Raw genomic sequence first — 13,809 nt, 5'->3', positions numbered from 1 at the left:
TCTTTGAGACTTGCTGGTAGAGTTTTTGCTGCGAAGGCGTACCTGTGCAAGAAGCAATGGGTAAAAACCACACGAGGAGCTTCGTTATTTACTAAAGCAGCAAATCCGGATTTGTTCCAGAGCATAGCTAGTGCTCCATCCGTGCATATAGAACAAAATTCATCAAATGCATGCATAATTGCATATAGTCCAAAATTTATCAAGATAATCACGGACCCCTAAATTCTTTCTCACGGACCCCCAAGGGGTCCGCGAACCCCAGGTTGGGAACCACTGGGCTAACTGGAAGAGTAGCCAGAATGCGGAGTAAAATATTAATGTTTGGAAACGTTGACTGCGGGCAAAATGGCAATGCACTTACAGCACTTTTTGGCAAGCTGGTTTGGGAAGAATTGAAAAGACATCGATACCACATATACGCAGTTCAGATATAATAGCAAGGGCGTTTATACACGGCAGATCTGCTTCGTAAAATTCAAAGAGTGATTCAGTTTTCTCCATTTAGTTTTTCTCAAAAGGGGGGGGGGGGGGGGTTGAACCCCCAACCCTCCCCCCCCTGGCTACGCCACTGACCACTATAATTTAGTAATATACTGAATGCAAAAGCACAAAAACTGCTGCAGAATTAAAATAATCAATTTGTAACCTTTTACAAGGCTACCCAAGTTTGAAGAGCATGTTTCCGCCTCTGCTTAATAAAGGCTAGTAGGAATTTTGTAACGTATTAAAAACATAACGGCAGAAAATTCATGAAAATTTGAAACGTTTTTAGATGTTTAAGATGTTTTGAACGTTGCCATTCTGTTTGCTTTTATTTTTCGTGTAGCCTACTTTTGCACTATCAAAAAAAACAAAAAAACGTCCTGTCTGAAAGTGCCGCCCCCCAGACGTGCCGCCCGGGGCGGACCGCCCCCCCTCCCCCCCCTAGCTACGCCACTGTTGTGCATGATCAACTAAGCTGTCTTATTAGATAGCTTACCTATTGATGAAAAGTTAGTAAAAAAATGTTTCATATCAGACAGAGTTCTACCACTCCATGAAATAGGTTGTGGATTGTTACCTCGACCACCCTGAACTTGTTGGAAACACTGCAAAAGATTAATTTAACCTATCATATCAATTAACTTTCATTTATTGTGATTTGATTTTTCACAGAATTGGATCGAAAAGAGAATTAGATTTTTACTCTGAAGAATTGGATTATTTGTAGCCTGTGGCATTTCACTTTCAACATCCAACGTTTTCTCGAGCAAAGCAAATTTGCGCATTCAGAATGACTAAGCCTTTCAGTCACATGTTTTTTTTCACCTTTTGAGAAGTAATGTTATCCAGGGTTGAAAGGCACGGCTTGCCGGCATCTTGCCACAAACATCACGTGACATCACGTGCAGAGTAGAATGCCTCGCGTCACTTGCTTTGTGTGGGCCAAGGTGTGACTTCTCGTTGAATAGGCCTTTTGTTATTTTTCAGCGTTTTAAGAATTGATCATATCTCGTCAATCAACCGGCAAACAAATGCCACGTCAGCAAAACTAACTTGTACTTTTCCACTGAAAGCTTTGTCATTATGACCATTACAGTTTCACGCCCCATTGATGAGGGAGTTATGTCCTCTACAAAACACAATTACTTGGGTTAACTCAAACCATACGCGGTATTCAATGGCAAGCAATTGAAAACAAAGTACGCGACAAAAACGATAGACAGACACTTTTTCCCCACCAATTAATATCGCTGGAAGCCCCTGTGGCTGTCCATGGCATATATACTGGGCAATTTTAAGGCGATTGCAGTTGTGAAAATTTTGACAATGTAAGCTGCTAAACTTTGTTTCTCATTATTGTGTCTAAAAGTGATTATCTTATAAACCTCTTTGTAAGATGTGGTGTTTGACAACAAGGCTAGCCAGCAAATCAGACAACAAATGAACTGTTTTTTACATTGATTCAACGTCTGCAGGCGTTGTAAAAAAACGGCTGATTGCTGCATGGGATAAATAAATTCATTTTGTAGGTGCAGTTTCAAAAGTCGAACAATGCCGAAAGTTTTGGAAGCATGCTGTTTTCATTTATTGTATGAGCTATTGCGTTGTATTTTGTATTTGAATGAAGTATTGATCAGCATTAGAAATTGGTTGAAATGTACGACTTAACTAGTATCACTTCTTTTGAAGTTAAAAAAAAATTTACAATTTGATAAATTTTTAAAATATTAAAACTACATTTTTCCAGAAACATATTTTTTGTGTTACTGACTCAGTAAAACTTGCATTATTATTATTGGAAAATAAAAAATCGTTTAAAAGTTAGCCTCAATGAAAATTGCATCAAAGTACGAAAAGGATGATGTAAATTGATTTTGCAGTTGTAAATTCGAAAAAGCTGCAACGAAAACTTTTTTGTATAAGCTTCTAAGTGTACTAATTAAACACTCTATCTGTTGTAGATTGTACAATTTAGATTCGATAGGAAAAATATCGACTGTAGAAGGAAATATGCCTGCTTACAAGTTAATGTACTTCAACTTGAAAATTCGAGCGGAGCCAATGCGGGTGATGTTTGCAGAAGCTGGAGTAAAATACGAAGACTGTCGAATTTCATTTGAGGAATGGCCACAGCAGAAATTGAGTGAGTAATATCGAAAATACAAAATTTTGTTGAAAAAATAAAAATATCTTTTTAAATAGCCCTTCGCTGTTTTTGAATGGCCGATGTCATGTATGCCAAAATTCTACATTTACATTATTTGTCTTTGCTATTGAACCAACATGGAATCATAAAATTAAAGGGCGTGGCTGTTATCTTATCGCAGCGAGCAAAATTAGTCGTTATCACATTGATTTAACGTTTACAGACGTTCTATCAATGTAAAAAAGACGATTGTTTTGGAGCCGAGGTAACCGTTATTGGTTACAACTTCACCAGGTTTCTTTCTTTTAAGTTGCTACTGTACAGCATCCCTTTTACTCTGCACTGTGTATCATTGCAGTCCCGAGCTTTGAAATTGTTTTGTGTTAACACACGAAAGCCCCATAATTATCACAGCAAGTCGCCAAAGAACATAAGGAAACACTACCAAGCTTACTTTAAATTTTAGGATAGTTTTTACACGTTTAGGTGTTCTTCAGTTTCGTTTGTGTCGCAAAGTTCGGGGCGAACTCAACAAAATAAACTTTGTTTTTTTTTAAATAAAACTGAATTATTTCATGGCCACCTAAAGACACGGCCTGATTTGTCACATTTCGCAGAAATTTCCAGGTTTTTCTAACTTTGGGCGAACGTTTAAATAAATTTTTCTAAAAATTAGATTTTTACGCTTTCTTTATTCTTTTCCCCAGATGACACAATAGGTTTTAACATCCTCACATGTTGAAAAACAAAGAAAATTTGATTTTGTAAATTTTAGTCAGACTGTTAATATTTTCAATAACAGTCTGATTTTGCGTTTTTCAACTTACTTTTTCTCATTTGCTACTGCTTCCCCAAGGCAACAAAAAAGTTTTTTGTCATTAGGAAACCGCAAAAAGTAAAAACATCTCAAAAAATGTCAGCAAGCACTAGCAGTAGCTGTAATTAAAATCTGCAAAATGTGACAAATCAGGCCACATCTCCAGGTGGCCATGATTGTTTCTTTTCCAAGAAAAATTGTTCGAAACCAAAAGGACATCAGTGGTCAAAATGATGTTAATAAAAACACATGCTTAATTGTATTTAACGAAAAGAAGAAGAGAAGATTTAATCTTAAATATAAAAGGAATTTTTTTTTTGTAGAAATGCCATTGGGACAACTGCCCGTTTTGATGATTGATGACATGCCGCTGCCGCAAAGTGGTGCTATCGCACGCTACCTTGCAAGGGAGTTTGGTTTGAATGGAGATTCGACCATTGAAGAGGCTTATGCTGATATGACATGGGAATCGTTTACAGGACTTTTGGAAAAGCTCCCCTACATGCAAAGCGATAAAGCCGAAGAGGTGACTTTACCTGAAAAAAAAAAGATAATAATAGCCTAAACCTATGTACCAATTCCATTCTTTATTATTTGTCGTATCCAGGCTTACGCCTGGCTAAGTCGACAGCAAGGCAATGCAGCCAACCAAACTCCAAGCGTGTCATTGAGTGTCTCGTCAAAACCACAGCCGCAATTTTATGCACAGCATCGAACAGCGCCCTGTGATACCACACGGCACTCAGCTATCAGCTACTTTGTTATTTACTTCACGATATCAAGTGAACGATTTCAATAGTGAAATGATTTCTGCTGCTGCATTGCTATTGCAAAAACGACTTGTTTGAGCTATCATTCTTTAGTTTTTGATGAGTCAAATGTAATCTGCCTAAACAAGAATCAGGTATAATCGAAGATACTCCGCCCTCGACCACACTTTGGGTTTTACAACCTTTAGTGCAAACAAAAAGTTCCGATGAAACAAAGGTGTGCCCTACAATGTCAACATTACTCAAGGACTGTTCGCTGGTTATCAATATAGTATGATAAATATAGTTGTTTGCATACAGACTTTTAACAAATAGGCTATAAGAAGTTCTACACTGCGATTTTTCCTTATATTTTAGTTTATAGGAGCCGTACGAAGCAAAGGCCTATTCACGTCTAATAGCATTCAGCTAAGATTTGTTGTATTATTCAGAATTAGTTATTTGATTCTTAGCATTCAATCTAACGTTTTGTTTTAAAATAATATAACTATCACATATTTTTAACACAAAGGAAAAAAAGCTGAATGAAGCCCTCGAAAAAAGTATCAACCCCGTTTTCGAACGATTTGAGGCCAAGTTTAAAACAAAAGTAGAAGAAGCTCAAGATAAGCAAAACTGCTACTTTATTGGAAAGGTAAGTCCATTCGTACAACCAAAGAAGATTAATATATAAACTGATGACAAAAAGGATTAAATAAGGATGGAGAAATAGGCTAATCTTTTTAACCTGAAGTCTTAAAAAATGTTTTTTTCTAACTGCTTTGAAGTTGATGGTTGTTTACATTAGCGTATCATAAATTTAATTGAGCTTTCTTAAAAAAATAAAATAAAAAAATTGGCCTAATATGCAATTTTGTTTTTCAGAAATTCACCTATGCCGACATTGCTATTACTACCACTGCCAATGAGATTGAATCCTTTAAAGGGGATTTTCTTGACAAGTTTCCGACACTGAGAGACCACGTTGTTCGCAAAACCGAAGCAAGACCCAAGATCAAAGCATACCTTGCAAAGCGGTCTTAAAGATCTTGCATCCGCTTTTTGACAACGAAACTTTGCTAAACTACACCAAGTTACACAAAACATTGTCTACAATATAAAATATAGACTTTGTAATCCTGTCGTTTTTCTAACGGTACTTTACTAACATGTTGCATTACCTCACGTTAAACTGTTACTATTTGTTTTTGGCAGTAAAAACTCTTTTCATAAGTAGAAAATGAAAAAAAATCTTTCTTTCAACAGTTGCACACTAAAATGATTGATCTTTTGCATCATAGTACCTAATTTGAAAAGTTGATCGTTGACCGACGAAACGTAAGAAATAGCACTGGTTATCCCGTGACTGCCTTTGTTCTTTCTATGATCCTGATGCAATTTTGCTTTTACCTAAACTTTTGCTTGTAGTTCACAATAACTTGCAGCTTTTTGTTTTACAAACTTGTAACCCATGATTATTCCTCTAATAACCTTGTATGACAAGAATTTAGCAGAAACTTAAGCATCGTCTCAAAACACATTTTGCCATTTTACCTTCCCATGTCAAGTATTTTCTTCAAATAGAGCATATCTTGAAATTAAATATTATCAATTCTCTTTGTCGTTGTTTTATCAACTTGGTTCGATGTAGCAAAGCAAACCTAATTTTAACAACTGTGTGTGGTTGTTACCAGCATACGCCTGTCTAGTGTATGCAGATGTTGTAGCATTTTCGCAGTTATGCGTCTTTGTGCTGTATATTGTCTACGTTGTATACCACACACCTACTCTGCAACATCGTTTTCAAGTTGGTTACGGTTTTTGAAAAAAATTCAGAATATAAAACAACATTGAACAACATTGCTGGAACTTTAATTTATTGTGCAGTGTCATTTACAAACAATTGCATTTTTGAAAACAGCAGACCTAACATTTTGTATCCAATATTTAGATTCTAGTTTAAGTTCAGTAACGTAAACGAGACTGCAGTTGTAAAAAAATTGAGAAATATGCCAAGTTATAAACTCATCTATTTCAACTTCACTGGAAGGGCGGAGCTTCCAAGATTGTTATTTGAAGAAGCAGGAATAAAATACGAAGACTACCGTTTCGAGCAAAAAGATTGGCCAAAACAGAAACTCAGTAAGTTCATATTTCTATTGAAGCTATCACAGACTTCAGTACGTCACCAAACAGGCTTTAATTAAATAATCATAAATGGATTTTCTTCATGGGTAAATTTTCCAACTCAGGTCAGGAGAAACTAATTTTTGGAATAAAAAAGCCTTTTCTAAAGTTTAATGTGGGTATTTTCATCATTTACAGAAGATTTCGTAAATTATGAACGTATAAAATATAAAGTAAACCTTATAGAGGTTCTTCAAATGTCACGAAATCGTTTTAACTCCTACAACATTGGCATGTGTCTTTTACAAATTGTTGTAAAATCAATGTCTAACAAATCAACGCTATAGAAAAGGCTGTAAAAAAGCGTTTCAAGCTAATAATATGTTAAAAGTCGTTCTGAGAGGTTAATTTTTACACTTGCTGTAAAACTAAGCAGTTTTTTTAACTCAAATATTTTTTTATCATATGTGTGTATGGGATGTTCATTGCAATAAAACAAGTTTATCACAAGAACTTGAGAACTTGTTAATCAAACCGATCTCTCTTCTGCAGACACACCCTTCGGAAGAGTCCCAGTGTTGGAAATAAATGGTACACCATTACCGGAGAGTGGCTCTATTGTGCGGTACTTGGCAAGAGAATTCAAACTAGATGGAGAAACCAATATTGAATCAGCCTACGCAGATATGGTGTTTGAAGCATTGGGTGATGCGTTCGCCAAGTTACCACTTTTCGAAAGGGACCCGACAAAAAAGGTTTGTTTGAGATTTTAAACTGATTTTATTGACTGTTTGTTAAATCATTCGATTGCATCCTTATCTATGTAGGATACCATGCTATATTTTATTATTCTCCATCAATACCGGAGAAGCCTCCACAGAAGCTGGGAGATGTTAATTTTTACTTTATTAGAGAAAAAAAGTACTGCTTCAAATACATTACGTAAGTCTAAGTCTTATGTCAGCTTGAATTTTGCATCAATATTATATTGATTATAAAGCCGTTTATGCTTTAATATAGGTGAGATGAATCGTTTTCAACTGCTGTTCTGTACTCGCATGCGATTCATTGCCTATGTAGGTTACTCCGCATGGAAGTCATTGCCATTTTCTTCCACTATCGTTGTACAGTTAACACTTTGGCAAATACCATTTTGCGATAGAACTTTGTTTACTATGTATTGCACTATATATTCCACAAACAATAATATTCTCATAATTTGGTTGGGTTATGCCGACACTGTTTTGTACAAACACAGTTCTGGTATTTTTAGGCTGAGTTGATGAAGAAGTTCTTCGATGAACATATACTGCCTACACTTCGCCGCTTTGAGGAGAAATTTGCAGAGAAAGTGCAAAAGTACAAGAAAGAGAAAAAGACAGACAAGTGCTTCTTCATAGGAAAGGTATGCGTCACCTTATGACAATGGAAGATAAACAAGTAGAAAAGAATTACCGGTTCACTGTAACAATGTGACTCCTGGGCCCGCAAGCTGGAACATTACATTCAGATTTGAATGCAGGCATTGTGTCTTCCCGACAGACAGAAAAATCCATCATTTTTAGATTGATTTAACGTCATCAAAGGTTGAATCAATGTAAAAATGAAGAATGTTGCTGTCTTGGTTAGGCTCAAGATCAAAGGTCAAAATTACAACAAAAGCTAAATTTTTTGAGGATTTTTGGGACATTAAAATATCGGTTAAAATGAATTGAATTCATTTTAGTAACTCAAGCTATTTTTGATTTCATTTTGATGACTTAACCTATTGGTTTTCAGAAACTCACATACGCAGATTTGGCTATTATGAACAGTGTGGTACAATTAGAAGAGATCAAATCTGGATGCATGGAAGAATTTCCGAATCTCAAAGCTTTGGTGGAGCGCACCAAGTCTCGGCCGAAGATGAAGGCTTGGCTTGAAAGGAACAAACAAAGATATGCAAAGCCTGAACAAACGCAATTTTGAGCTATTATTAATCAACCAATATTTTTTAATTTTTGTTTTGTAATGTTTTGTTTTGTTTTTTACAAGACTATAAAAACTTATACCAAGCTGTTTTAACCGATGGTAAAATGAATAAATCTACTTATAATTTTTGCACTAAATTTTTGCTAATAATTTTTTAACACTGTGCAATTTTTTTTATTGAATTTCTGTGTAATTTTACAGTTCCACCCATGCAGTAGCGCTCTTTACAATTTGTGCAAGCAAGTATATAGCTTATATCCTCAACTGCAGTCAACAGTGTCCTGTTTGTTATGTCATTAAAAAATCTTTTTCAACTTGATCTGTATTTTTACTTTTGTACAGCGATGCTTCCACGGTATAGCTTTAGCATGAATTACTGTACAGTACAGTCAGCTTCTACGTTATATTTTCTGCTGTTTTACGCTGAAGTAAAAGTAAAGCAACAACCAATAATACTGAAATAAACTTGATTGCTGAGTAAGAATAGTTGTCCTGAACTGATTTTAGCTGCGATTTACTAAGAAGTCGCTTTGTAACGTTGGCAGCTGTTTTGTAACTTGTAATCTTGGCAGTTCAACATACTTGTAGAGACTTTTAAACCACTAATACAGGCCTTGTCATCTCGGTCAATAGAATAAAGTTGCAGCGTGTAGTGGAAGCTCGAAGTCTGTGATTGTTTTGCAGGGCTGTAGAAACGTGGTAAATTGTCCATTTATAACTGGCCGATTTTGATTTAAACATTTTGTTATTTTTCATGTTTTAAAATTGTTATTTCAGTTAAGTTGCGAGCGAAATTGAAAGGACGACTTTTATGAGCGTATCTTTTTTCGTCCCTCCTCAGTCAAAAGAGGAAAATAGGTCGAAGCTTCCGTTAGTGTTTCCAGCACCATGTCAGCATAAGCTTTCTCTAGAGATGTTTTTGGTTTTAAATTGAACTCCCTAGCCAAGTAACGCACAATGGAACAAGACTGTGGAACTTGAAGGAACTACATCATATTCGTTCGATAAAGTGCGTCTATCATAAAAGTGTCTGAATTTAGAGCCGGAGAGTCTCTTTGGTACCAGGCTCAAATTATCCTCTCAGCGGCTCTGGCGCTAGCCATGGTTGTTAGTATTACTGCACTTGAATCAGAAAAATATAACAATTTACAGCTAAAACTGTAATAACAAAGCAAAGTTTTGTTGAAAGTAACGTATTTACGATGCTTCTGCTAAGTCAGAATAATATCAGAAACCATCGGGTATTAGCATTAATCAAGTCATACAGTGGCTTCTCTGGGCAGGAGACCGAATCACAGATCGAGTCATGTTTAATACAAGAAAAATACTTCTTTACTGTGCCCGTTTTAAATCCCTTTGTTTTAGCCTACATCTCCTTGTTGCGACTCAACTCAACAGAATCAGCTTAAAGCAAAACAAAGACCTAAATAGGCCTCCACTTACTTGGCATGTAAGTTATGGCCAGTCTTTGAACTCAATTCTGCAATCTTCGTATACAATTTCACTTTAAGCAAACATATAGCGAATGGTCTATGTGCGTCCTTTGGCATCAAAGTAAATCAGTTTATAAGAAGGAATTGTGAATTTTAACAAAATCAAACACAACTTTAATCAATTTTTTGTAAAACAAAGTGTTTCATTTCAATCTGAAGCATGGTTGAAAGATGCAGCTTACTTTGAGTTTCATTTCCAAACCAACTCGCCAACGAAGCGTCAGGGAAATCGAAACTTTTTAAACTATTTAATTAGCGAACCTCCTCCATCAAATAAATAAATTTGCTCCTGTCAAGCAAAGCCTGCCCTTCTTTCAACAGTAGATGCATTATTTGCAAACATTGACCTCCACATCAACCTCCAAATCATAGCAGCTTTGGTCATATCATGCACGATGACACAGCTCCCAGGCAGAAAAATCCGTCATTTTTAAATGGATTCAACGTCTGGAGACGTTGAATCAATGTAAAAGTGACGGATCGTGCTGTCTGGGGTTGTATAACTCGCTTGCCGCATCGCTGCTTCTAGAAGTTCGCGTTTAACTTAATTTGAACTACTGGTGCCTAAAATGGCGTAAGTGACCATAAAGGGGGCACTGGATATAAACTGAACGATTGGGAGGCTCTGAGAGCAAATCGGGGCAGTAACACACATACCAACAACATGCCCTGTCATGAACAGTAGAATTACACAAAATGTTTATCTGCTTCCAAGATTTTGTGTTTTGGACCAAATCATTTAAAAATATATCTGATTTCACCAGATTTTTTTCTGGTTTCAAGCTTGTCTACTTCGATAAAAACCATTTCAAACTATACAAAGACATGGGTATTCGATTCCAGGATGTATTTCAGTTAAAAACCTCTGGCTGGATAATCGACCCATTCTGTGATATTTCCGAACATGGAATTCTTGAAAAGAAACTGATAACATTGAAAGCAATTTTGAACTGATTCAGAGCCGTGACCACGCTTATGGATAACAAAGGAAACCGTCTTGACATATTTAGACCGGGAGACTTAAGATGGTTCCTATCTAAACTGAAATCCCGATATCAAGAGGCTGATGACATTGCACCAGCTTCATCCGTATCATTAGAATTGGACTTAAAGTTATGATAAATGCAAAATAACTTTGGTTTTATTTTATTTTTTAAAAGGGCTTTTAATACTCTGTTCGTTGTCCAGGGGGCTTTATTAAAAAAAATTAGGAAACACTAAAACGAACAAAAATATTTTTTTCTTTCTCCAAGCTGCAAATTCGCATTCCAACAACTTGAATTAGAAAAATGAAAAATCTTTAAATTTCACTGAAAGTTATAACAAAGCTAGTTTATTTTACTTCCTTTTCACTATGTGATTATTTTACTCATTATAATGTGACAATACTGACTTGTCTGAGGTAATGTGAAAAGGTTATGTGAAAAGGGCTAACATGATTAGCCTATGGCCGAAAACGTTTGTCAATTTTATTTTATGTTATTATATCATGTTAAATACCGTCTGGTTGTCAGGTTTTATTTGTCTAGGGTTCAAAAAAATCCCCTCTTTACCAAAATTGTATTAGTAAATAAATAGAATAAAAGTTTGTACAAAATTTCTACAATCTTCAATCTTTTGTTATTAAAATTAGCACTGATAAAAATATGCAAATTAGTGCTAATAAAATAGCATTTAGGCCTATTTTATTGGCCTTGGAGATGTTAAGATGAAACCAGTTCCGTTTTGGAAACGTTTTCTGAACATAAGTTTATTGGGCTATCTACATTTTTGGCTCTTTATTTTTTGATTATATTGGCGTTCCAACTATTTGGCTCCTAAATAATAAATTCATAACACAAACTAGGCCTATCAAAGTAAAGATTGATGAATGATGATGTCAATCGATTGTTGTAGTTGGCTACTTTTTTCAATTTTCAAAGTTCTGTTTTTGGTCGCTTTTCTATCCAGGCAGCAATGTTTGGTCTTTTTGCTACTCTCTCCACTAATTCCTTTAACTTAGGAAATGAATCAAGAAAATCAGGTTTGAATTCACTCAACCGTGTCCCAAAGTTCATAATGACAATATCAGCGTATGAGAATTTCTGCAAATAATACAAGTTTTGTAAACTTTTTCTGCTATGTAGAATCTTCTAGGTGAATTGTTCATCTCAGATCAATAAAGATATGTCTTTTATGGGTTGCAGCCTATTTTATGTTGTTGTGACTTTATTAAAGTTAAAAATATTCAAAAAGGGCTGAAACCATAGCGATATATAGATCGCTATGACTAAAACATATAGCCCTACTGTAAGCCTATAAGCTTTTGTAATGGTCAGGACTAAAAATTCCTATTGGGATTGCAAGCTATGATAAAACTCGAAAAACGCTTTTTATTAACAGCAATAAACTTAATGACAAACTAACAAAGAGTGAAGAAAAATAATATTTTGGCGGAAATTTATTTTAATGAAACAAGTTTTTCAAATTTCAGGGCGGAAGCCAAAGCCAGAGAAACCAAAAACTAGGTAGTTTAAAAATTTAAATTAATGAAGGCAAATATATGATATAACATATAGCCTAGCCTACCCTGATAACATTCACTGAGGGTCGTTAGTCATGAAATTTACCTTGCCAATGAAGTACGGCTCCTTTTCTGTCTTCTCTGCCATTGCTTTTTCAAATTTTGTAAAAGCTGGCAGCAGTTTAGCTTCTATTCTCTGAAAAATAACAGCAATAAAGCAATTAATCTACAGTAAAGCTACATATTACAGTTTTTCGTTCAAATTTTATTCTTATGGGTGGATTGAAAAGAAGAAGGTAGTAGGCTTGCTTTGTCTGTAGAACATTTAGCTTGGCAAGATAATTGTGCTTCCAATCATTTTTGCGTAAATTTGATTGCTCTGTTTACTGTAGTTCTATTCCAGTTTTCAGATTCTCTCAAGTTGTTTCCAGAATTTCAAACTTAAAAAATGTTTGAGATACCTCTCGGATACCGAATCAAAGAGTGATCACTCATCTCGTAAACAGCAAGTTGGTTCAAATCAAAACCTACCTCTTTTTTTTCTTCGTCAGACAAACGGGGAAAGCGGGCAGCCGCTTCTGCTAACGTTTCCATGGCCATATCCGCTTGAGCTTTCTCCAAAGACGTTTCTGGTTCTAAATTGAACTCTCGCGCTAAGTAACGCACAATGGAACAAGACTGTGGCAAAGGGTTTCCATCAATTTCCAAGATTGGAACCTGACCAAATGGGGTTTCTATAAAAGCAAATAGGTTAGGAGTATTCCAGTTAACAAAAGCTAATTTCAACTGTTAGCCTACAACTTAGCACTGTCTGAAGATGAAGAAAAGGATATTACTGCATAAAATGATTGTCGACAAAAGACGGAAGAATAAACAAATTGGTTTGCTGATGAAGCCCGTGGGGTGAGACAGTGCTCTTTAGTCTTTACGGCTTAAATATTTTCACTGACTGAAAAACGTTCAGCTATTTACATTCAGATCAAACCAATAAATTAAGTTAACTTAGCTTACTTGGCTTGTAGGCTGGCCAGTCTTTAAACTCAACTCTGAAATCTTCGTATTCAGTTTCACTTTCCGCAAACATGTAACGGATGGTCTCTGCTCGTCCTTTCGCATTAAAGTACATTAGTTTGTAAGAAGGCATGGTGAAATATTTTCAGTGAACACGATTCCAGTGCAAGTGTAGCCTACTTTACAATACACAGTATGGCAGTCTAAACAAAAACATTTTTTTTTTAACTTTTTTCATCTTAACAGTGGTTTATAGACTGTGAATCCTTAAAGAAATAATTAGACCTTGAAATTTGAAGGACATTTTTGTTTGTTTTAGTGTTGATCGACAACATGAACGTGCTATCTGTTGGAAAGTAAAACCGACGTGCTGCTCTGTCATCAATCTTCCGTATTGTAATTGTTGTAATCAGGGTTACGAAATCGGGAAAATATACGACTCCGACTCCTCGGTTTATAACTGGCCGAAATAACTGGCCGAAATAACTGGCCGAAATAATCCGACTCCG

General features: G+C 35.6%; 3 protein-coding genes across 3 annotated transcripts; 2 read left to right on the top strand and 1 right to left on the bottom strand.

Annotated features, from left to right (window-relative positions):
• The first annotated feature begins 2,448 nt into the window (after positions 1 to 2,448).
• LOC145769395 (hematopoietic prostaglandin D synthase-like) lies at positions 2,449 to 6,147 on the top strand. The gene is made up of 4 exons (XM_082581016.1): positions 2,449 to 2,626; positions 3,770 to 3,972; positions 4,728 to 4,850; positions 5,081 to 6,147. The coding sequence occupies exons 1-4, from the start codon at positions 2,494 to 2,496 to the stop codon at positions 5,237 to 5,239; spliced, it is 618 nt and encodes a 205-aa protein (XP_082437142.1). The 5' UTR covers positions 2,449 to 2,493; the 3' UTR covers positions 5,240 to 6,147.
• On the top strand, positions 5,397 to 8,612 carry LOC145769394 (hematopoietic prostaglandin D synthase-like). Its single transcript, XM_082581015.1, has 4 exons — positions 5,397 to 6,337; positions 6,875 to 7,077; positions 7,596 to 7,727; positions 8,102 to 8,612. Exons 1-4 carry the CDS (start codon positions 6,205 to 6,207, stop codon positions 8,288 to 8,290), a joined length of 657 nt encoding a protein of 218 aa, XP_082437141.1. The 5' UTR covers positions 5,397 to 6,204; the 3' UTR covers positions 8,291 to 8,612.
• Positions 8,613 to 11,400: 2,788 nt separating this feature from the next.
• On the bottom strand, positions 11,401 to 13,496 carry LOC145769554 (hematopoietic prostaglandin D synthase-like). Its single transcript, XM_082581207.1, has 4 exons — positions 13,301 to 13,496; positions 12,821 to 13,023; positions 12,396 to 12,485; positions 11,401 to 11,870 (listed from the first exon to the last, which is right to left on the bottom strand). Exons 1-4 carry the CDS (start codon positions 13,431 to 13,433, stop codon positions 11,703 to 11,705), a joined length of 594 nt encoding a protein of 197 aa, XP_082437333.1. The 5' UTR covers positions 13,434 to 13,496; the 3' UTR covers positions 11,401 to 11,702.
• Positions 13,497 to 13,809: the final 313 nt, after the last annotated feature.

This window comes from Aplidium turbinatum, chromosome 4, assembly GCF_918807975.1.
Source record: "Aplidium turbinatum chromosome 4, kaAplTurb1.1, whole genome shotgun sequence".
Classification (NCBI taxonomy): Eukaryota; Metazoa; Chordata; class Ascidiacea; order Aplousobranchia; family Polyclinidae; genus Aplidium; species Aplidium turbinatum.
The sequence above is the reverse complement of the archived record's forward strand: the minus strand, read 5'-3'. Positions and strand labels throughout refer to the sequence as shown.